General features: G+C 52.3%; 1 protein-coding gene across 1 annotated transcript in view; it reads left to right on the forward strand.

The window, feature by feature from the left end:
• The window catches only part of ROR2 (receptor tyrosine kinase like orphan receptor 2), a 160,962-nt gene that overhangs the window by 123,751 nt on the left and 12,183 nt on the right, over positions 1-25,028 (forward strand). The window contains exons 3-4 of the mRNA XM_032866404.1: positions 10,806-11,093; positions 11,889-11,919. Of these exons, the coding sequence (XP_032722295.1) occupies positions 10,806-11,093; positions 11,889-11,919 (319 nt within the window). The remainder of the gene's footprint in view (positions 1-10,805; positions 11,094-11,888; positions 11,920-25,028) is intronic.

The following is a 25,028-nucleotide window of genomic DNA, read 5'->3' on the forward strand; positions in this document are numbered from 1 at the left end:
CATAGGGGCAGGCCTCCATCAGGACAGGGATGCGTCCCTGGGGAGCAGGGCCTGTGCTCTGAATCCTGGGTCTCGAGAAACATTTCTTAAGAAGGAAAATAGTTTTTGGTGGTTTCGATTCTGAAATCATTTCTCAAAAGGCTGACTTAGCCCACAGTCCAGATGGCCCACACATATTCCATGTCGGGCCCTCTGTACCAGCTGCTGTGTGAGGCCCAGGCGCATGCCAGGGACCCCAAAAACCCAGCAGCATTGTGTGTGGCCTCTGTCTCCTGAGGTTTCCATACTGGGGAGTCAGCATCCTGAGTCCCTGACAGAGCGGCTCGGAGGAAGAGACAGGGATGCGGTCAGCTGGAAGGAAGGGGAGGGCATCTTGGCAAAGGACAGGATGTTACTCTGAGAGCTGAAGAGCTGACGGGCAAGGAGGGGGGTGTCCGGGGCCTTGGCAGTGCCCGTGCAAAGGCCCTGAGGTCAAGACAACTCGGTGTCTTGGGGCAGCGGAGAGGAAGGGCTGGGGTAGCAGAAGGGTCAGCAGGGGCTACACCAACATGGCCCAGTACCAAGGCCACCAGCCACGTGTGGGTCTTTAAATTTAAATCAATTAAAATTAAATAGAATTAAGATTCCAATTCCTCAGTCCTCTGAGCTGCATGTCAAGTGCTCAGCGGCCGCATGTGGCTAACCCGTCACGGCACAGATCTAGAACATTCCCTCACCGCAGAAAGCTGCGTTGGGCAGCCCAGGGTAGGACACACCCAGCTCTCCAGGTGGGAGAAGAATGTTCCGTTCTATTCTGGGGAGCGCCGTTCTCCACTGTGCACGATTCCGGCCTGGGGCGCGGTGTCACCAGATCCCGCTCTGAAACGATCGCCCTGGTGGCCTGGAGGGTGATGGAGGGACTGTGGAAGGGGCAGCAGGAGAGAGTGAAGGGAAGATAGGAGGGAGGTAAGGGGCCGGTGGGAGGGCGGTGGGACTGGCTGAGGAGGCGTGGACACGCGCCTATGTGAGCCCACGTCCAGCGCGAGCTCAGCTGCGGACTGCAGTGCTCCTCGGGGGGCCGCGTTTCAGCACCACCCGCCCCCGCCCAGGTGCAGAGCGCAGGCCTCCAGGGGGCCCGGCCTGGGTCCAGAGGACAGAGGGACTGGGGTGGGGGGAGCACCTCCCAGACACAGCTGTGCTTCCAGCAGCGTGGGGGGCAGAGGCGGCTGCGGGGTGGGAGGCCCCGCAGGTCCCCTGGAGGGAAGACGCCCTCGCTGACCGAGGCGCGGAAGTGCCCGTGGGGGAGCGCTCACGGGACTTACTCCCACCGGGCCACCGGCTCCAAACATGGAGAAGTCAGGTTCTGTGCCTTGGGTGGTTTGCTTGGTCCTCCTTTTTGGTATTCGAGCAATTTCTCAAGCCCACAGCTGCCGTCTGCTTAGTTGAGATCCGACGGCCTCCGGTCTGTTTTTGTTAACCCTCACGAGATTGTGTGAAAACCGGGGCTGCTTCCTGTCTATGGCTCTGAGGCATTGGGAAGCTCGCCTTCCCTTCTCCAGAGCACAGAAGCACCGTCTGCACGGGTTCCCTGGTGAAGCAGGTGTGTGTGTAGGTGTGTGTGTGTGCCTGTGTGTGTGCGTGTGTGCGTGTATGCGTCTCTCTGCACACATACGTGTGCGCGCGTGCGTGTCTCTGTGTCTGTGCCTGCATGTGTGCCTGCGTGTCTGTGTGCGTGTGTCTCGGTATGTATTCTTGCACACATGTGTGTGCATCCATGTGTGTCTGTGTGTGCAGGTGTCTGTGTGCTTGAATGTTTGCGTGCGTCTGTGTGTACATGTGTGCATGCAGGTGTCTGTGTGTGTGCCGGTGCATGTGTGTGTGTGTGTACACACTGCAACGGGACAGCATGCCCAAGTGCCCCCAGTCGTCGGAGGGACGGGGTCTCGGTGTGCGGTGCCCACCCAGGCAGCAGTGGCAGGAGGCATATGCTGTGTGGCAGGTGTGACCGTCAGCATGAACCCCTGTTCCAGGTGACAGGACCTTAGCAACCCCTTGGGGACAGGATCCCCGAGAATGGCCATGGGGAGCCTCAGGGACCCCAGTCGTTCCCTTATGGCCTTGTTCTCTGGCTCCTTCGTGTGATGTTATTTCTTCTCGGGTTATGCTGTTGCACAAAAGGACGCTCACTCTGCCCTTCCTCTCTGCTCCCCTGGCCTCCTCCTACGCTCAGTTTCAGGAGTCGGCCTGGCCATGCCAGACTCGCTAGTCCCCGTGCTTTTCTGTGCCACTCCGGGGAGCGTCCTTGCTTGGCCCTTTTGGCTGAAATCGTACAGAAAGTTCAGAACAGCTGGACGGACCGTAGGAGCCACTTCCTTACTCCAGTCGGTGTTTGTGAGCCCCCCCGCCCCATCTCTATAGAACCTCCGGCGGGTGAAGACGGCCACTGGGCCAGTCCCTTGGAGAGAGAACCGTGGTGCATCCTCCAAGCAGACTCGGATCTGGGCATGAGGTCCGAGTGTAGACGGCGTCTGTGCTCAGATCTCCTGCACCACAGAGAGCGCTTCACGTATGTAGGGTCTGTGGCTGGAGCTGAGACCAATCCCGGAGCAAAAAGCCCATGTAGGGAATAAACACGACAGACACGGTGACTTACAGCTGAAAAGTTTGCCTGAAATTCTCGCGTGCCAGGGCCCGTCCCCACAGGCCTGCAGCCGGCCCGCGGGCTCCAGGGAGAGTGCCGCCCCAGCGCCGGGTGGGTGTTGCCAGGAGCCCATCTTCCGTGCTGCGTAGACACACTGGTGAGATGGTGGGTGGTGTTTTGTCACTCGCTATGGCTGGCGTGACACTTACTGAAGCTTGCCGTTTGCTCTTGCGTTCCAAGGCTGTATTTTAAGCACATCTGTGACACGTCTTGGGTTTTGTAAAATCAGTGCTTTGGAATGTTTGTGGGCAGTGGATCGCTTCTGAGAGCCTGAGGGCGGTGCTGCTGGGCTGGCGCGGCCGGGCCTCTCCCAGCACACCCCGGGTGCTCCTGTCCCCAGGGCATCCTAAATCACGGGGCAGACGTCCCCTGCCATTTGCCGTGCGGCGCCGTGCGCTGACTTCAGGCCCCCTAGGCAGAGGGAACAGAAAAATCAGCAGAGCCCTGCGCTGGCACGGCGAAGAGGCCCCTTGCCCTGCTGCATGAGCCTTGGGTTCCCGACTCCTGTAGGACGCAGGGACTGATGAGCGTGCGTGCTGGGTGCGTTTCTGGAACTTCCGATGTGTGCGTGTGATGGTCTCCTGGAGTTTGCTGCAGGCGTGAGGGCTCCAAGCTGACGGGTGACGTCGAGAGCTCACCCCGTGTTGCAGACACAGGGTCAAGGGCTCTGAGTTCAGTGCCGCTCCCCGGGGTAGGGGGGGCACTTACAGATCTGCCTTGCTCCTTCCCGCCACCAGGAGCCCACAGAGCCGGGTGGACCGTCCAGGACGTGGCCAGACTGCACAGCGTTGTCGCGCCGGCTCCTCCCTTCCTCCATCCCTCCCCCTCTGCTGTAGCCTCCGAGGGCTCTCGTACCCAGGAACCACAGACAGTGTGTCTCGAGCCACAGAAATCAGTCTCCCGGTTCTGGAGGCCAGATGTCCACCAGGCGTGGACTTCCTGGGCTCGTGGCCACATCTCTCGCATCTCTGCCCCTGTTGTCACATGGTTTTTTCTGTGTGTCTATGCCCAGATGTCCCTCTTCTGATAGGGACGTGAGCCCTTGGACGAGGACCCACCTACATGACCTCATCTTAATGTGATTACATCTGCCGCAGCCCTATTTCCAAATAAGGGCACATTCTCAGGTTCCAGGAATTAGGCCCCAACACGTCACTGGGGCCACTGTTCACCGCATGACAGGACAGACACCCTCCTCCGAATGTGCAAACGTTTGCACGCACTCATGGGACCTCGGGACCTCACGTTTCCTTTGCTCCTGTTTTCCCACGTTCTCTGGTGCCCGTCGTTCCTACTCTCGCACGCGTCTCCTGTCCCCGTGGCTCCTGGGCTCGTCTATCCCACCCGGCTGCCCCCATCTGCCGCTGGTTCTGTGCAGACCACTAGACAGCTCAGCGGGGACGTCTGAGCCGGAGTGACGCACTGCCCCTGCCCCCGGCTGATTTATTGGCCCATAAATGCTTTCCCCAGAAAAGAGCCCTTTATGTGCTCCGGGGGGCTCTCTGGGTCTCCTCCTCACCTGCCGAGCCAGGCAGGTTGTCTGTTTTATCTCCCCCCAGTCAAAGCCCTGTGGCCTGTGACCCTTCGCGTGCACGGCTTTCCTTGTCTCCTTCTCAGACCAGTCAGCGTGGCCTGGGAAACAAGGGACTCCTCAGACACCTAGATAATCTGACCAAGTCTGCGGACATGTGGGCGGTCAGCAGAGACTTTAAAAAAACAAACACACACGGTAATCACTGATCTGTCTGCGAGGCAGGCGTGGCGTCCCACGGTGACGGGTTCTCCCGTTGCCTCTGCCTTCAGTGTGTTTTCACGCTTGGACTCGGCGCTGCTGTCCGGAGTTAGGGGTGAGCCGAGAGCTGGCCCGGGCAGCAAGGCCACGGAGTCCATTAGCATGGCTGTTAAAAGTCACCGTGCTGTGCAGCAGGAGAAACACTCTTGGCGATGACGTGGGAAGACTTCTGTCCTCCCTCTCCCGCTGTGGGGCACCGGCTGACCTGTCAGCCAGGTCCTTGGTTGTCTGGGTTCGCCCCACTTGGGCTGTTTGGTCGTGTCTGGAGAAGTTTGGGGGCGCACCCAGAGGGAGCCTTGTGAGCTAGAAGAGAGCTTAGCAAAAGTTAGTACAAACCCCATATATTGCACAAAAGAGAAATGAAGCCGGGAGTTTAAATGCGTGCCCGTGAATAAAGCCGAGGGCCGGGGCAGCACTGTACCTTACCTTGAAAGAACTTTCTTTCTGGCTTTCATTTTGGCCCCAGCGAGTTGACGGTGGCTACAGCGGTGGACCAAAGTAACGTGGCCACCCTCCCTCTTAAATTGCATGCAAATGCTCCATGAGGATCAGTAGAAGAGGTCACTGCAGAGATGAGCTTGCAGAGAGCAAGCGAGAAGGAGGCATGCCCAGGAGCCAAGAAGAGACAGGAGGCAGAGTTGTGACGGCCTTGGGCAGGATCAGCTTGAGGTGGTTCCACTCTGTCTGCAGCTTTGGAGCACGTCCCGTGGTTTCATTTATCTGAGACAAAGAATTGTCTACTGCAGGTGTCACTGCTCATGACATGGGCTACCCAGCCATGAAAGACGGCGTCCCCAAGGGGCTTTGGGTGTATCCGCGGACTCCAGAGGAGAAGGAACACCAGGAAGTCTTGGGCACCTTGACAAAAGCTGGGGGTGGGCAATGGGCTTCTGCAAGTGCATCAGATTCTCCAAAGCAGTGATGCTGGAAGACCCCCCACCCGTTCCCCCGGCCCTGAGTGTAAATGCTCATTAGAGAGAATACCCAGGAGGGGAAATGCCGGCTGAGATCACAGGAATAAATAAATCCCTTCGTGTTACAATTTCACTTGGAATCGGAGGTATTACATTTCCTTCAATCAGAAGAAATAGGAATCGCAACAAAAATCAAATTTGCCTTTAGGAAAATGAAAGAATTTACACTTCTTACTCCCTCAATAAGGCCTCTGAATGATCATTCTGCTACAGAGGCTGTTCTGGAAGGCTCAGCTGCAGCAGGAGTCTTGGGTTTCAGGGTCAAACTGGAGGGAATCCGGGAGGTGCAGAGAGCTGAGTGTGGTAGGTGAGCCTTTGGCAACAAGCCAGGAGACCCGGGAACTACAGCCCTCTCCTGAACCTTGGCTCAGAGGGGCAAGCACAGAAGCCACTACCATGAGGAATCACACTTGGACCCACACCTCAGGAAACCCAGTTTACATGACGGGAAATTTCTCAGGGAATCCCAGGCCCTAGAAAACATGAAACATGAAAATTTGGCACTGCCTGTTGCAGGAACCCAGTCCTGAAGGGGTTCCCGCAGGAAAACCAGGCCTACAGTGGAAAATTACAAAGCACAGTTGGAGAGGCTTGGGATGAGTGGTGAGCTAGTAAACAAGGAAGCCAGAAGGATTAAAGATAAAGGAAGAAAAGGCCGTGGTGGGTTTGAAAACCAAACAGACCTTCTAGAAATAAAAAATTGTAGTCAGAGAACTGAGAAAACTGATGGGCAGGTCAAGGAGCGGAGGGTGCAGAGCTGGAGTTTAAGAGAGACGGGGAAGTAAAAGCAGTGAAATGCACTGAGGAGCCACAGGAGGAAGTTCGGCATCTGACTGGAAGATTTCAGAGGAGAGATAAAGGGGCTGTAGAAACAATGAGGGACTGATGGGGAGGTTTACAGAATTGATGGAATTGGGAATGGTACTAAGACCCATTAATGCTACGTGCAAATAAATCCGCAGCTAGGGACACATGGGAATGGCAAAGACAGGGGAACTGTGGACAAGTAGCCTACGAGGGGAAAGGCCGGATAACCCACAAAGGAGGAAGGTAGCCTGACTTGCAGCAGCCGACACAGACGCCCGGAGGTGGCAGTGTAATCTCCAGTCTAGAATCCCATACCCAGCTAAACTGTTAGGCAAGTGGGGAAGTCAGAGGTCACCCTCAGACCAAGACTGAGGGTGTTCACAGCCTCAGTCCTTTACCTAAAGAGCAGATACGAAACAGGATGAGAAAACACCTAGAAAACACCTGCTCTTCCCTAAGGGAAACTTTTACAGGCCGATAAATCAGTAAGGGAAAAATGGAGAATAAGGAAATCCAGTAGAAAATAGGAAAGGGGGATTAAAATGAAACGAAGAATAAAATGCAAAATGAAAACATTAAAAATAAAATTTGCCAGTTAAAAAACCCATAGTTCACACATACAGACGCATCAACTAACACGTTAAATTATTTTATGTGGTTTAGAAGATCCATCTCTAAAATTCAATCCTAAAAATGATTTAAAAAATTAAAAATAGTGTAAGACCAAAGTACCCTGAGGTATCTACCTTAATGTCAGACAAGTTCTCTTTTAGACAGAAGCCTCACACTGTGGTCTAAAGAGGGAAGTTTAGACACCCAGCAACATAGTTTCCAATATATAGACACAACTTGACAAAATTGCTAATAGTCATCTGACAAACACACCATCAGTGAACACAGGTGCCGCTGAGAGTAAGAGACAAACGTTAACAATTTGAAAATTTTGACAAGCTTAATCTAATGGGCATATGTAAATCCCTGCCCTGAGCAGTTAGAGAAATACATATTTTTAAAGATTTATATTTATTTATTCATCAGAGAGAGTGAGAGAGCACTAGCTCTGAGAGGCAGAGAGAGAGGGAGAAGCAGACTCCCCCCTGAGCAGGGAGCCCAAAGTGGGGCTCGATCCCACGACCCAGAGATCATGACCTGTACCAAAGGCAGATGCTTAACCGACTGAGCCACCCAGGCTGCCCGAGAAAACACATTCTTACCAATAAAATGTCACTGGCCCCGTGACATCACTTCTGCACTCAGGTGGATCCTTTCCAGATATTTTTGTATGTGTGTGAGATGACACATGTATACAGGGGGTCATGGAACACAAGCAAAATTGTGGGTACAGCTGACTGCCCCTCAGTTGGGGAAAAGGTAAAGAAATCATGGTTGGTTTGTACTGTGAAACATGAAGTCATTAAGATAAATGAACATCAACAAAGATAAATCCCAAGCTGACTTCAAGTGAAAAAAAGAAAAAAACTAGCAAGATCTTTCAGGGAAAATTTCTAAAAATATAGAACAATAGAAATGTGCATCAGAATGGTGCATACCTGTTCTCAGGAGAGGGAGGAAGAGATGGGAAAGTGTGGATCTTCGTTGAATCCTAGAATGTTTAGTTTTTTTAAAAAAGTGTTCCAAGTCAAATATGGTAAAATCTTAGCATAAAATACCAGTGTGTGCACTTGTGTCTATTATATTTCTATTCGCATTTGTTGTGTGTTTTACCATTTCAGTATTTAAAATTAAGTTGGGAAGAACTAACACTGAGCAAAATAATTAGGTAAAAAGATATTCAAACAGTATAACTTTTAAAGCAAATTGCCAATGGTCACACTATTGGCTATTTGAAGAAGATAACTGCATAGAACATCCAAGACCGTCAGCTCAGAAGCTATTATAGCTAATAAGATAGTTCAGTAAAGCTATTATAGCTAATAAGATAGTTCAGTAAAGTAAAGATAAAAGAAAATTATACATGGTGGACAGAATATTGCTCTTCTGAAGATGTCACGGGATCCTGGGAACATGTCACCTTTCGTGGTACAGGGACTTTGCAGATGGGAGTAAGTTAATGATTTTGAGATGGGAAATGATCCTGGGTGATCCAGGTGGGCCCCGTGTCATCACAGACGTCCTTACAAGAGGGAGACAGAAGAGTCTGAGGCACCAGCTGGAGACCTGGTGATGGAGACAGAGGTGAGTCTTGTCACCGGTCTTTGGAGGAGCTGTCATTAGTGTGGAGATGAGAATTATAATTCATCTTAGGCCAAGAAGAGATCTTTGTTATTTTAATGCATCATTTGCTATTTTCATTACAATTTGATGACAATTTTATAAGCCCTACTCTGCGTTCGTGTGATACAACCTTGATGAAGTGTTTCAATATTAAACAACTTGAAAGTGCTTCCTGTGAAACCCTCTGATTCAGTTCAGCTCTGGCCAGAACACAGGGAAGGGGTGAGTGTCCCCTCCTCTGTGACGAGGATTATATCAAGGAACCACTTCAAACGGTTAAGTCAGACTGGGTTTGTGTTCAGGGCCTCGGGGTCTAGGTTGGGAGCTACAGGAACCAGGTCTCCCCAAGTCCAGTGAGCAATTGAGTTCATGAAGAGCGTACAGGCAGCACATCACCCTACTTGCTTCCAGGGGGATGTCATCAACATGTCCCTCACATGACAGCTTTGTGTCCTCCACGAGAGTTCTCGTCCACAAGTGAATCCAGAGCACTGAGAAAAGGTTGGTCAGGAGAGAATCAGGGTTGAATCTAATGATGTGGGTAATAATGATTAGTGCTAATTAGGGACATTCTCAGACAGCTATCCGTCCACTCTCCCTTGTCAAGAAGAACCATCCTTCCCTCATAAAATCCACAGCTTCCCATCCCCTCTGCCACCTCCCGTCACCCAACATCTGGGCCCATCACCCAGCCTGGGAAACGTACCTCGAGGGTCCACTGGAAACGCTGTAGTTTCCCATCCAGTGAAGGCTAACAGATTCCTAACAGATATGTGCCATCTTTCCACTTCATTTCTTTAAAAAAAGGGTAGGAAACTACCAGAAATCAAGCCAGAAGATTCAGAGCGTGACTATATTTGATGGTCATTTCCAGACTGCTCTCTTATCTTAGTTTTGTCGGAGGTGAGTTCCTCTCCTCGTGGCTGACTGTCTTATCTAACCGTAGGGTTTGTGTGTGCTATGGAAGTTTAGCGTGCGTGTTTATCTTGACAGCATGACCTCCCAGCTCCTGACACACATGTGTGCACATTTACACATGCATCACACACACTACAGATGCACACACACACACACCACACCACAAATACACATTCCACGTCACATCCACATATCACACACCACACACGTACATACACACTCCCTATACCACACACACACCACACAAACACATACACTCAACACACACACAACACCACATCACACCCATACACCACACACCACATATGTACATGCACACACAGACACACACAAACACACCCCTCTCCTCTGCCGTCTGTTTCACTTCCTCTTGTCCTCCGTGGCCTGTGTCATCTGCGGAGAGTCCCCAGCCCTGGTTGGATTGAGCCCACATTCCAGCCCCTCTGGCTCTGTGTTCCAGGTCCTGGGTGGCCCTGCTCTCCCCTGCCCCGCGGGGAGCCGCGCACAGCTTCTTCCCGCTCCTGCCCCACATACAGCCTTCAGCAGCGCTCAGCCTTGACGTCCCTGTTCTGTGCAGGCCAAGGATTAGCTCATTTTTGAGGATGTGTCCGGTGACAAATTATTCCTTCTTGAGGCTTGACTTGGTGGTGCGACTGAGGGAGGACGGCTCTTCTGAGCGCGAATTGCATCATGAGTCCGTGAGATCAGATGAGGCCGGTGCTGGCAGAGAGCAGCCCCGTTGATCCTGTCTTCGGGGCTCCACTTTCCAAGTTCCTGCCGTCCAGAGTGTACCCGTAGCCCCCAAATCAGGCCTCACGGTGCCCTTGCGTGGTCACTCGCAGACCCGCCCGGAGTCGTGAGTGCGTCTGATGCACACATCGCTCACGGAGGCCCAACCAGGTGACTCCCGCGGGGGCTCCCGCTCAGACTGTAAACAGGTGTCCTTTCTGTGGTCTCTATTTAGTCTCAGGCTTTTGGCATTTTTTGGCTTTTTGTTGGTGATTTCTCTGTTTAAACCCCCTGCAGTGATGGTGCGAAGTGTTGTCTCGCGTTCTAAGCACCAGAACGCTGTGACGTGTCTTACGGAGAAGACACGCGTCAGATAAGCGTCCTTCAGGCCGCAGTGTTGGCGGTGACCTTGTGTCAGCGAGTCAACAATACTTGTTAACGAGGGGTCTTCAGACAGAAACATGGGTAAAATGAGGTTGTGCCATGACTGACGGAAATCCTGTCCTCATCTCCCTGGGAGCAGCGGTTGGCTCATTCCGTGTTCTCAGAACGCTCTAGAACATGAGTACCACCAGGGACGGGGATGGAGCGCGTTTAGGCGAGAGGTCGCAGGAGCAGCGCCGTCCTCCGGGCCTCACCCAGCCTTGCCCTGTGACTGTCTCCTCCGCAGGCTACTTTCTGAACTTCCTGGAGCCGGTGAACAACATCACCATAGTCCAAGGCCAGACGGCCATCCTGCACTGCAAGGTGGCCGGGAACCCCGCGCCCACGGTGCGGTGGCTGAAGAACGACGCGCCCGTGGTGCAGGAGCCCCGGCGGGTCATCGTCCGCAAGACGGAGTACGGATCCCGGCTGCGGATCCAAGACCTGGACACGACGGACACGGGCTACTACCAGTGCGTGGCCACCAACGGCGTGAAGACCATCACCGCCACAGGCGTGCTGTTCGTGCGGCTCGGTGAGTCGGGGCCACGGCCGGCGGCTCGCAGGGAGCCCCACTCCCGGCCCCGCCCCAGGACACGAACGTGCCGCTGGACACTGAGCACGCCCAGGGCGGCAGAAAGGAAATCAGACCGTTCCCCGAGGCCTCTCGCCGTGCACGAGGTCCGGGCTTGACCTGGTCCCCATTTACTAGTCGTAACAGAAAGTAGGCACCGACGCAGGGGGCTGGAAACCCGGTGAGCAGAAAATCACCCCAGACGCAAAGGGGAGCTTCGAGGTGGAGGGGGACCCACGGCCAGGCTGGCCACACTCAGGGGGACAGGCGGCTGCTGTCCACAGAAGACGGGGCCTGGCCGAGAGGAAGGGCCAGCAGCAGAGCGTGGTGACGGTCCCCCACGTGCACGCTCATCACGGGGCGATGGGGCGGGATGCGTCCTCTCTGACCCCCGTGGGGGGGTGGTCCCCGCACTGCCCCAGCCCTGGCACACGGGCTCCACACAGCTCGGGCCCCGGCTAGGAAACAGACCTTGTGAGTCAAGGTTAGATGAGGAGAGAGTGAGAAAAGATGGCAAAAACTCCAAAAATATCTCCAAATGTTTCTGCATAAACAGAGAGCAGGCCCTGTCCACATTCCGTGGTTTCCTGCATCCCGGGCGTGTCGTCTCAGGCTGCAGCGGAGCACGGGCCCGAGGTCAGCTCACCACAAATGGGCCCACTGGGCTGTGGCTGCTTCACCGTTGGCGGGGCTGGAAGAAGGTTTGATTCCAAATCATGAAGGATTAATAACCTGCCTTTTTTTTTTCCTTTTTAGGTCCAACACACAGCCCAAATCATCACTTTCAGTAAGTATCCATTTCCCTCAAACCATTTTCTCATTCCCCGAGGGCTTCCGTTATGTAAGGACCCGGGGTGGAAATGCCACAATGACCTGTCTACCGAGTTGGCTGGACTTCACACAAGCATGTGGCTCGGGGCTGGGACCCTGTTGGAGTTTCCACGGCCTCGCATCAGGGAGAAGCGTCGTGAGGCCAGCGGCTGCGGGATCGGGGCCTCACGAGGCAGCTGGAAGGGGTGTGGATGTACGGGCCAGACAGCTGGGGACACCCGGGTCCTGGAGACAGGGAAGCGCTGCTCACAGAAATCCCAGCCGCGCTCACAACCGCACCACCAGCCGCGGGTCGATGGCAGGTGTGGCCACGCACCTCAGGGTGTCCCCCGGCGCAGGCGGGCGTCAGCCCCCCGTCAGAGGTGAGGACATTGAGGGTCAGAGCTCTGGCTCGTGCGTCTTTACCGAACCGTGGCTGGGTGCTGGGAACCCAGGCGTCTTTTCCCCGGTGTCTCATCTCTCCATGTACCCGTCCATTTGTGGACGTTCTCTTCCAGAGCCTCCACGTTCTGTCACCCTGACCACGAGAGCCACTCTCCTTGGGGTTGTGTTCGAGGTTCGCAGGGGCTCCTGGGCTCCCCCTTGCTTGTCCCGACAGATCAGAAAGCTATTGCTTCACCCCCAAATGTTGCAAACAGTGACACGGATGCTATGTGTGGGCTAACGTGGGCTACTCCGTGGCCCCCCGGATTCTCAGCAACACTGGCCCCTGGGGTGGGTGCGGGGACAGGGGCCCCTGGTAGCGTACGCCGGCTGCCATCTGCAGAGGGTAGATTTTGGAGACCATCCTGTGCTGAGCGGTCGTGTCAACAGTCAGCTGTGCGGAGAGCGAGGCAAGGAGAAGTGACATCAGAGCCACAGCTGGGCGGCTTTGGAGAAGGTGCCCGTGACTTCAGAAGTGGCCCTGCCTTACTTTTCCATACTTGGACATCTTATGTTTATAAATATTACATAACACAGACATACAAGGACAATGTGGTTTATTAGATAGGCAAATATCAATTCTATTTGCATATTTAAAATTCATATAAAAACTCAGCAATATTTTTGTACTTATTTTCTTCTGGTTTTTAATGAAGGATTAAAGCAGCACGTTGCCGTCCATCCTGTGGGCCGTTCCGGGAACGTGAACGTCTCCCCATCCCGTCCCCCCAGGCTGGGCCCCAGGATCGCCTCCACAGTCTCGTGGGGGTGCTGGGGGGACCTCTCTCAGGATTTACCCCTACCTGGAAGGATACCCCATCCCACTGCCGTTGACTTTCTTACCTAAAAGCCATACTGGCCTGATGAGCGGGCTGTCAGCCTGTTTTAAATTTCCCTGACTTTCTCCCCATCTCTGTCCCTGGCAGAGCATGTGATATTCCCACGGTGACAAGAACCTCCCATCCTACATCTGTTGTGGTTGCTCTGTGTGTGTCCCAAGATGGCTGTTCGTTTCTCTAGGGGACGTTCTGAACGTGCTCCTTTTTTTTTTTTTTTAAGACTTTTTAAAAAATTTGACAGACAGAGATCACAAGCAGGCAGAGAGGCAGGCACAGAGAGAGAGGGGGAAGCAGGCTCCCCGCTGAGCAGAGAGCCTGATGCCGGGCTCGATCCCAGGACCCTGAGATCATGACCTGAGCCGAAGGCAGAGGCTTTAACCCACTGAGCCACCCAGGAGCCCCAAGATGCTCCTTGTTACAAGCGATCCCGCCCCGGAGGCATGCACAGGTTGCTTCTGTGCCATACGAAGACCCGGTTGGCCTAAACTTGCAAGGTGACCACCGAGTCTGTTCGTGTTTGCTGCTCTGAAGGAGGAAAACCCGCAGCGGCCACGTCGGCTGGCTGGCTTGTTCGCGACAGACGTTCCTTGACACTCGTGGTTCCTCTTGGTCAACTGTCTCTTTGCAGTCTTTCCCCACCGCCCTAACGTTGTGCGTTGCTGAGTTTTAGTAATTACTTATCTCTGCTTGATTATACAGAAATTAAAATTTTTCAGTCGCTTAGCAGTAGTCACCGATAATTTTATGGTGTTCATGCTGTGTCTTGTTAAAGAACGCCCTCATTTCCTTGAAGAATTCTGGTGGCATTTCGATTGGAATGATAATGAATTTTAAGGTAAAGTTGGTGAAAATTAACGTCTAAATTGAATTGTCCTGTCAAAGACCACTTTCTTCAAACATTAAGGTTCTCTTTTTTCCTCCAGTATATATTTTTATAAAATTTATTTATTTGAGAGAGAGAGAGACAGCATGGCTGTGAGCAAGAAAGAGGGGAGGGGGGAAGCAGGTTCCCCGCTGAGCAGGGAGCCCGATGGCAGGACTTGAACCCAGGACCCTGAGATCATGACCTGAGCCCAAGGCAGACGCTTCACCGAATGAGCCACCCAGGCGCCCCTCGTAACATTGTATTATGAAAAATTACAAGCGTATGGAAAAGTAGAAAGAATGACAGTGATATCCAATCCGTACGCCCGCAGCCAGACCCTGCCACTTCGGTTCCCGCTGCTGGCCTTACGGCCTCTCTCCCCACCCATCCGTCCGTCTGTTTTATGTTTTCCACAACTAGTTACAAGTATTTGTGCCCCTGAACTTCAGTGCTGCGGCGTGGACGAGAGTTGGGTGTCTGTGTGCTGGTCTTGCTGCTGCTTTGGAGTTAAAACACCGCACAGCGAAGCGCACAGATCTGACGTATCGCCTTAATAAGGTCCAGCAAGTGCAAAAACCTGCTGTGCAAACCCCTGCCCAGGCACAGAACATTCCTGTCCTTCTAGGAAGTTCCATCCTGCAGCTTCTCGGGCAGCTCCCTCCTCCTTGGGCAGCCACGGTTCTCATTTCTTTTCTGCCATGGACTCATTTTATGTATTTTAGAATTTTCTGGAAATGAAATTCTACAGCACGTAGCCACGCAAGACTGGCTTCTCTCACTTCATGGGACGTGTTTGAGGCGCACGTGTGTTGCGCCTGTGTTCGCAGGTCACTGCCTTGTCGCTGGAGGTTGTCCCACTGTATGTCTACACTCGTTGGTCCATCCACTCTCCTGTTGATGATGGACGCCCAGGTAATTTGCCCCTTTGACTCTTAGGAATAAGGTGCTGTGGGTGTTCTCAAACACGTTTTGGCGGGCATATATTTTCATTTCTGTTCAGTAAATACTAGGAGTGGTATCGTTGGCTCACAGGGTGTGTGTGCCGAGTTTGGTCAGAAACACCACAAAATACCAGACTTTTTAAAGGTGCTTGTGCCACCTTTAAATTGCCAGCAGCAGCGAAGAGAGTTCTGGTCGCTGCCCGGTTCACTAGCGTTTGGTCTGCTTGGTGTTTTTATTAAGTTGAGCCATTCTGGTGTGTGTGTGTATGTCTGTGTGTGTGTAGTAGTTCCACTGATCTTTATGTCCATCTAATTTCTTGAAAAAGTCGTTTTTCTTAAGCATTTTAATTTTTCAAACAAATGCATTTAATACTACAACATGTCCTCTGAATAATGCTTTGGCTGCATTTCTCCCCTTCCCTCCAGGCACATAGGTTTTTCTTGTGAATTTCTGATTCTTGTCGCATTGTCATCAGTGATTTGGGGACGTATTTTACTTTGGTGATTGGCTGCAATTTTCTCTGGGGCCAGTTAGATGTGGTCCGTTCTTGTGAGTCTTTCCTGTCGTTTCAAGAGATAAGCATGTTCCGTTGGTGGTCACACGTAGGTTGCTTCTTCTACGCGATCACACGTGTTAAGTGTGTTATTGAAGTTGTCTTTGTGGTTTTTGTCCACATAGGTTATAGATCTCTGAAAATATGTGAAACTCATCCGTACCTATTCTGGGTTTGTCAGTTTCTATCAATTTTCTTCCTTCCTTTCTTCCTTACTTTATTTTCCTAAATGCCTACAGGTTTGAGGCTGTACAGCTTTTATTTTGTTTTTAGTCCCTTTTGGTGCTTTTTGCTTTGAATTCATTCCTGCCTGACAATAATACGGCTGTTCCTACCTCCTTTTTATTTTATTTATTTATTTAGTTAGTTAGTTAGTTAGTTAAAGATTTTACTTATTATTTATTTGGTAGAGAGAGAAGGCACGAGAAGGGGGAGGGGCAGAGACAGAGGGAGTTGAACATATTTTGTTTGTTTAGTGACCGCTGAATTGCCCGCCAGTGAGCCTGTCCTCTTTATCTGCAGATGCCCTGGCTGCACAGTTTCTTACTCGCTAAAATCTCGTCGTAACTCCGAAGCCAGTACTCCGGCGGTTTCGCTGTCACTCACGGACGTGGGCAGGGCAGTGAAACGTGTGTTGCCTGTGCGCACGTCCCACCCGAGGCCTGCGGTCTTACTTCAGCCGCCCCTCGGTAAACACGGTGTTAGTCAGTTCTCATTTGGGGCTGCTTGTGGGTGATTTGCTGTGCAGGGCGGCCCTGAGCTCTGCGCGGAGGTGCTCTCGAGAGTTCCCGAGCACCAGAAGGCTGTGACGGGCCCCACGGAAAAACACGTGTGTTAGATAAGCTTCCTTCAGGCGGGAGTCACGGTGCTGTTGGCCCTCAGCTCGACGTTAATGCATCATCAACACACGCTGCGGAAGAGGTCTTCAAACACAAACACACGTAGAACAAGGTCCCGTGTTGACTGGATAATGAAAATGTCATGACCACGGACGCGCAGAAAACCACCCCTGCCTTCTCCCCTGGGAGCCGTGGCTCCGTATTTGCTTATTCAGCATTTGTGACGCCCTCATAGGAAATAATTACCGCAAATAACCAGAATAGACTGTATTTTACCCATTTTTCATTGGGTGATTTGTCTTTTTCTTACTGGTTTGCGAGAGTTTTAACTTGTATTCTAGATAGAACTTTTCTGTAGCTCTTACTCCACCCGGACTGACTTCTGTGCTGGCACAAGCTGGGGCTCTCCTGCCGTGTTTTCTCTATCTGGCCTAGTCGTTGGCACCGTCTAATGAATGGTGCCATCGGTAATCATTAAGTGTGACGTCACCTCTGTCACACGTGAGATTCCTGCACATGTGCGTCTGCTCTGAGCTCTCCGATGTGTTCCTGCAGCGTCTCTCTGGAATATCATCACTGTTCCCACAGCATAGCTTTGCACGATGTCTTGGTATGTGTAGAGAGATTCTCTCACTCTGCTGCTGTGGACTGAATTATGTCTACCCCCACCCCCACCCCCCACTTCACACATTGAAGCCTTAACCCCCAGGGCCATGTGACAATATAGAGGTACGGTCTTTAAGGACAAAATTACAGTTAAATGGGGTCATGGGGGGGACCCTGATCCTGTAGGACTCATGTCCTTACAAGAAGAGGAAGACCCACGAGAGCTTTCTGTCCACGGTGTGAGGACACAGCAAGAAGGTGGCCGTCTGTGCCGGAGCTGAGCAGGCTGGCACTTTGATGCTCAGCCTCTCGCCTCCAGAACTACACAAAGTCAGGCCGACCCGTCAGGGCTGTTTGTTGCCGCAGGCTGAGCTGACGCATACATCCCCCTTATTACTCACCATTGCTTTCAGGTGTCTTGGCCGTCGTGTTTTCTTCTCCATCTGGATTTCTGTCGGTTTGTATTTTTCTTGGAACTGCGGAGTAGAAGTCCGATTTTTGCCGTCACTTTTCTCAGATTCAACGGTGACTCTAGTTTTTCTCCTTTGAGCATATTACTGGTACGTTACGAAGCAGCGCGCCCAGCGTTGTGTGGCTTTATGGCTCCGGCCTGAAATGCGTTCAGCCGGGCCGAGTTCTGCTCTGTCGAACTCCCGAACCCGTCTGCCGCTTCGTGCTGGTGGACGACCTTCTGTAATCGGGTGGCCTTGTGGTCTGACGCGCCCGAGCTGGATGCTGATTGTGTCTCCATAGACGAACCTCCCCTCCTTGTGGCATCTCTGGAAATTAACCAAAACCAAGACAGAAAGGGGGGAAATCACTGGCTAAAAACAGATTGGTCCACACGTTCTCCATTTTTGTCCCTGGAGTGTCCCCAGCTCGTCTCACCTGTGACTCCTCTCGGGCCATCTCCTTGGGCTCCTCCTTGTTGCACCAGCCGTGGGCCTGTGCCTGCAAGCGGGAGCCGGCCCTGGGGCACCAGCGGAGCCTCGGCCGACCCCCGAGTGCCGCAGGTCAGCGCTGTGAGCGGGAACCTCTGTGGCGGCTGCCCTCCAGGCTCCCCGCCCCAGCGGCTGCCCTCACACGGCCACACCTGCGCCCACGGGCAGAGCGTTGGACGCCAGTACGAGGGTGTAGAGCGAGGTGAAGGGATTTACTGCTGTTAAAACACGGCTTTTCCTTTCATGCTTTTGAAGGGAGGTTGAGGAGGGAGTGTACGTGGGGAACAGAGGCTTTAAGAGCAGCCGTGCCTCCACAGACGTGGTTCAAAGACGGCGCTACCGCAGCTTACTCAGGCGGCAGCTTGGATAACGTGAGGGGATTAACGGGAGGCTGCACGTCCCGTGTTTCGTGTATGGGCTCCGTTTTCATCTGCCCTTTAAAACGGGGTTCGACTTCACGATGACAGACCCATGCGTCCACAGTGGCGTAGCCTGGTGGCTTGGGCACACGGTGGGGCGGGGCGGAGCAGGCGGGGTGGCCCCCGAAACCCACCCTGGTTCCTGCATGGCTGTGCTGGGTCAGTGCCACGGTCCCCACGTGAGCATCCCCAGGTGCTTCAACAGATGCTGCTTACAGGGACGTGCGTTGCTCTTTTGGGCGGTTGTGAATTAGGTTCATGATGGGCTTCCGGGAAATCGACAAACGGGGCCGCGTCCCGAGCCCTTTTCTTACTTCACAAGGTGCGTGTGATTCCAAGGTTTTGGCCGCTCACCACCCGTGCACTCACAGCCCTGGAAGCCCCGTTTCCCGGTCTATCTCCCCGTCTCCAGGCCCCGGACTCCGCGGCATCGGGCCACCCCCGGGCGGATGACTCAGAGGTGCCCCACAGCCGGCGTGTCTAAACAGAGCGCGGCGATCTGCTCCCTCCAGCTCCTTCCTCTGCCGTTTTTGGGGAGCTGTCATAACCGAGTTCAAGCTTTATCCTAATTACAGGAAAGTAGCACTATTAAGAAAAAACACACTGAAACTGCCAACAAGCGGTGATTAAAAATGACTTCAGGAGAAACCAGGCTGCCTCACCGTAGGGGAGAGAACCGTCCCGGGCAAAGGCTGACACTGAGCATTTGCTGTCTAAGCCACGAAGGCCTGCCCTGGTCGAGCTAAGCTGCAGAGAGGGAGGCGCCAGCCCGGTGTTCTCCCTCCGTGGCTTCTCGTTGTGGTAGGTTCTATTTCTTGGAAAACGTAACTCCTTAAATCCTGTAGTGCCAAACTTGAATAAAAGGAGAAACTCAGTTCATTTTAAAGATTACGTGATGCAGGCAGGAGGTGGCAGAGATCCTCGTGGGGAGCGTGGGGGACACCCACAGCCTCCCGTTCACCGCACAGAGGCACGCGGACGTGTCTGCGCGTTAGCAGGGGTGACGGTGTTCGCACGGGACGTGTGGTGACACTTCTGATGCCTCCACTTGGTCCTTTTGTTTTCGCCTGAGCCCACCCACGCACGAGCTGTCATGCCCTAGTATTTAGGGATGAGAGCTTTTTACACACCGACCACCCAAGTCACCCAAGGAAATACCCACCTTCCAAGGTTTGCCCGGGAGGGACAAGCCCGCTGTGCTCCGCAGAGGAGAACCACGCTTCCCTCCGGTGAACTGTGAACCCAAACCACCCTGTCTCTGCCTCTGGCCGCCGCGTGTGATCCTGGCCCCGGAGACGGTGTCTGAGAGGTTCTGCTGACGTGCGCTTTGGGTCATGAATGCTGGTGTCGGGTGTGCTCCCGCGGACCCTGTCGACACTTTTTGTCACGTCCAACACGACGTCCGCGTAACCAGATGCTGCGAGTATTTTATCTTGAATTAGAAATATGAAGCGTGTGTCCCATGTTGAAGAAAGTGTTCACTCACTCAACAGACGTGTGTTGAGGGTCAGCTCTGGGCCAGGCGCGCTCGCAGTGCGGTGAGTACCACAATGCACAGGACAGAAACGGGGGTCCCGCGTGGGTGCTACGTCCTCGCGGAGCCTCTCGCGTCCGGCTTCTTTCACGCGGTGTAATACCTGAAAGATTCTTCCCGGAGTTTCCCCGCTTGCTTACGGACCGCCGTTTCAGGAAGGTGCGACAGTGTGTGTCTTCGCGTGCTGACGGGCACTTGGGCTTCCAGTTTGGGGCGGTTACAGATACGGCCGCTGGGAATGTTTGTGTTCGAGGGTTTCTGTGAGCGTGTTTTCATGGCTCTGGACCGCGTCCCGGCCGCGGGGTTACCGGGTCCGGCGGTCGGTGCGTGCACACGCCGGGGAAAGTGCCCAGCTCCTCCCCGGAGCAGTATCTCCGTTTCCTGCTGCCGTCCGCGGTGTGAGAGTCCGGCCGCCCCGCGTCCACGCCAACGTGCAGGGTCGTCCGTTAGCCTTCCGGCACTCGTGTTGTGATGATTTGTGGAGGTTTGATTTATAGTTTCTCCTCACTGAGACTGGGACCGTCTTTCCAGGCTGCACTTTGGTGAAGTGTCTCAGGCCTTTGCCCAGTTTTCCTGCGGTGTGTGTCTTCCTGCGGGGTTATAGGACTTCTGAGATATTCCGTACACAGTTCCTTTGCCAAAGAAAAAGTGACTGTGGTTTGCCTTTTTAGTTTCATAACGCTGTCTTTCGGTGAGCAGCAGAATTTAAATTTATTTAAAGATCTATTTATTTATTTGAGAGAGAAGGAGGGAGCAGGAGCAGGAGGGGCAGAGGGAGAGGGGGAAGTCGACTCCCCGACAGGCACGGAGCCCGACATGGGGCTCGATCCCAGGACCCTGAGATTGGACCCGCGCTGAAACCAAGAGCTGGCTGCCTAACCTTTCCGCCACCCAGACACCCCAGGAAAATTTAATTTTAGTGAGTTAGTTTATCTTTTGTTTTCTCTTATGCATTGTGTTTGAGAAATCTTTGCCTTTGCTTATCTCAGTAGAATAAGGATATTCTCCGGTGTTTTCTTCTATAAGTGCCATAATTTTAGCTTTTATGGTTAGTTCTGCGGTCTCTCTCAAAATCAGGTTTTGTGTACGGTGGGAGACATGGGTTTGAGTTTATTTTTTCCATATGAATATCCAGTTCTGGGGCGCCTGGGGGGCTCAGTCAGCTAAGCTTCTGCCTTGGGCTCGGGTCATGATCTCAGGGTCCTGGGATCGAGCCCCGCATCGGGCTCTCTGCTCACTGGGGAGCCTGCTTCTCCGTCTGTGCGCTCTGTCTGTCTCTCTCTCAAGTGAATAAATAAAACCCTTAAGACAAAACGAAAAGCCTCCAAATGTCCACTCTTTCCAGCACTGTTTTTGAAACTATCGCCAGGTCCTCCTCAGACGCCTCGTGTCTGTGCTGAAAATCACTTGACCATTGCTTAGGGTCTGTTTTAAGATTCTCCGTCATGTCCTCGTATCCCAGCCGCACGTTGTCTTCGACTCGGAACGTGGTAAGTCTCGGAATCGGGCGGCTCCTCGTTCACGACTGTCCTGGCTGCTCTGGTTTACGTGTAAATTCCAGCGTTTGTCCGTTTCTACCAAAGCACGCACGGGGACGTTTTTAACTTTCCGCTTCGAAATAACTCCAAAAGTACAGAAAAGTGACGAGAGGAGCAGTTAGGAGTAATCTCTCCTCTCTCTGCGCGGGCTTGCCAACAGGCATCGTGTCCTATTTGATTTCTCATTTTCCCGTACATATTTGTAATTTTCCCCTTTCCTGAGCCACCCGAGAACTGGCTGTGTTCCCTGTGCCCCATTTCCCTTTATACTTCCGTGTTAGTCCCCAAGGTCAACCTGTTTCCTCACCGAACCACAGCTTCAAACTCGGGGTGTCATGTGACACGTGTCATTCACTTTCCAGTCTCTCCACTTGTCCCAGGAGCGCTGTGTGGGCCCCTCTCTGGGGACGGAATCCTCTCCACGTTGTTTTAGTGTCTTTAATCCGGAACAGGTCCTCAGCCTCTCGTGACGCTGGAACATCCGTCGCCGTGGCAGCTGTGGTACGGCGCGTCTCCGAAGTTGAGTTTGGCCAATGGTTACGATGGTCACGATGAGAGGCTGCCTGTGAATTTTATACTTGAAGGTGTCATAGTGACGTGTCTTTCTCAGGGCTGTACGTCTGGAGGCACGTGATGTCAGTCTGCCCCTTACCGCTGCTGTGGATTTTGCTCACTTCGTCATTTTCTCATTATATAGTTTTTTTTTGTTTTTTGGCTTTTTTTTTTTTTTCCATGATTTAAAGTAATTTGTGCGGAAATCGTGCTAGGATTTGACAGGTGACGCTGTGCTTTGGGAGAATCGACTCTTTAAAACCGTTGAATGGTCCGTCCTAGGAATATGGTACGTATTTCTACTGATGTAGCTTCTCTTTTCTTTCTCTCTACAGTGTTTGGAAGTTTTAAGTGGGGAGGTCTTGTACATTTTTACTAGGTTTTGTCCAAAGTATTTCAGCCATTTTTAATTGAGAAACTCAGGGGTATTAAGTACCTTCTCCTTGCCGTGCGGTCATCACCACATGCCGTCCAGAGCTTTCCACCTTTCCAGCCTGAAACCCAGTGTCTGCTAGACTGTGGCTCCCCATTTCCCCTTCGCCCCGACCCTTAGCAACCATGATTCTACTTTGTCTCTATGAATTTGCTGCTCTTGTGTACGTCTAACGTTACTGTAAATGACTTTCTTTTAAATATCTATCTGTTTATTTGAGAGAGAGTGCAAAGAGTGGGGAGAAGCAGTGGGAGAGGGAGGGAATCTCAAGCAGACTCCCAGACGCTTGGAGCCCTGCGTGGGGCTTGATCCCGTGACATCGCAGCGAGCCAATACAGGAGTCGGATGATCAACCGCCAGCATCACCGGAGCATCCCTGGAAATGATATTTTTTAAACATTCCGTTTGCTAACTGTTACATGTAGAAATACAGTTGATTGTATTGACCTTCTCCTGGGGCCGTACTAGATCTGTAGTAGTTTTAGCAGGTTAAAAATATATTCCTTGGGATTTTCTATGTAAATTACGGCATCAGGTCTTACTTCTTCTTCCCAGTCTGTGCCATCTGTCTGCCGGGCCGCTGATCGGTTGACCACGCCGTCTCCTGATCGTACTGGCTGAGCCCCAAGGTCAGCTAGAATGTAAGAGCAGACAGGTTCATCTTCCCAAATGAATGTGGGGAAATGTCCCTTATTTCACCGTTAAGTAACGTTGTTCACTGTAGGCATCTGATAGATGCCCTTTCAGTAGAGTACACTCGGAGAGGTTTTCTGTTTGTCGAGAGTTTGGTCATGAATGAGTGTTGACTTGTGTCGACCTTTTTTCCTTCTCAACTGAGATGATTACACGGTTTCCCTCCTTGTCTCTGTTTTCGGTGACCGGTTTTTAAATGTTGAAACACCTTGTGTTTGTGGATCGCCCAGGTGGCTCACTGCCCATTTCTCTATTGTCTTTCTGTTTTGTTGGGTCCAGCCTGTGCGCTTGTGTTTTGTGAAGCGTGGTGCCCGTTCAGTCCCGGGCACGTTTGTCTGGGACGTCCTTGGACGTGCTTGTGAGTCGCTTGTGTCACTGCGTCTTGGGGATGATCTGGGTGCAATCTCTTATTCCTTTATATTCTGGAAGAGTTTATCTAAAATTACTGTTTCTTCCTTAAATGTTTGACAGAATTCACCAGTTTCTATTATCTGGGGCTGGGGTTTTAATCATGGGAAGGTTTTTTATTACAACTTCAAATTTCTTAAGACATTTAAGGCTATTCTGAGTTTTTTTTCTGTTTCCACTAATTTTAGTGTATTGTGTTTTTCAAGGAATTTGCCCTATTTTCCTAAGTTACTGGATCTGTGTTCAGATATTTGCGCATAACGTTCCCTGTTGTCTCTGAACATCCGTAGAGTTGGACAATGTCCCCGTCGCATTCGTGATGTTGCTGGTGTGTGTTTTCTCCTTCTCTCTTCTGTTTTTCTTTTCCAGTTTTTAAGCAATTTTGTTCTTTTTTTTTTTTTTAAGAACTAACTTTTGGCTTTATTGATTTTTCTGTTTTTGTATTGATTTCTGTTCTCATCATTAGTATTTTCTAGTTATTTCAGGCTTAATTTGACATCATTTTTTCAACTTTTTTCTTCACCCTGAAGGACAGACTACATCAGAGCTCCCCTCCCGTGCGCAGGTGATGTTACACGGAATGTGGGTGTCTCTGATTTTCCAGGCGCAGTGGCAAGCGCCCTGAGCCACCCGCAAACGGTGACGCGTAGCACACGCACTGGGGCAGAGCCGACGTGCGCTTCTGGTGCATTTGGTAGGCACTGGTTTTTGTTTAATCAGCAGCTGACTCCAGCTCACAAAGAGTGAGAAGGGAGGGGTCGGGCTGTATTGTTAGCGTGTGTGCTTGTCTAGTTAGGCTACATTTAAGGAATCCTTGACCCAAGGAAATAATGGCTAAGCGAGCTTGCGAGAAAGGGCGTCCAGCTCGTGTGGACACCACAGTCTCTTTGTTTCAGTTATTTATGGCTCCAGGTTCCTTTCTTTGAAAAAAAGAGCTCCTGCAGGTGCCCAGGAGGGAGAGAGCCGAGCGGCTGAAAGGGTGTTCTGCCAGATCCTTTGTCTCTGCCGTTACGAGCGTCCGGATTTTACATTTGTGAAGGAGCTTTCTGAAATATGGGTTTTCACGTCCATTTGGTGGAGCTGGACACAACACAGGTTTTCCTGGGGGCCGGTCCAGACCACTGTAGGGCGGGCTGACGAGTGCTGTCAGGCTTAGGGGCTGGTTACAGATTAGCTAGAAAACAAGTGACTTAATTACAGTCCTAATGCACTTGTTAGTAACCTGCCCCTGGAGCCCCAAGCACCTCTCCCTGGCTCCAGCCACTGCCAGCTCTCGCATATCGGCTGTGGCCCCGTCCCCGTCTCCTTGGAGCATCCTGAGGGCTCTCTGAAAAGCATCTGGTACTCAGAATGCCTGATCTCATCAGCTGAAGGCACGACTAACAGGTTCCCACAATAGAATGTGGCACAGACTCCAGCATGCCCTGTGCGTGCTGTGCGAAGGCCCTGGGGAGGGAGTCAAACTGGGGGGCCCGGTGGG

Source organism: Lontra canadensis, unplaced genomic scaffold, assembly GCF_010015895.1.
Source record: "Lontra canadensis isolate GAN:19392208 unplaced genomic scaffold, GSC_riverotter_1.0 scaffold31, whole genome shotgun sequence".
Classification (NCBI taxonomy): Eukaryota; Metazoa; Chordata; class Mammalia; order Carnivora; family Mustelidae; genus Lontra; species Lontra canadensis.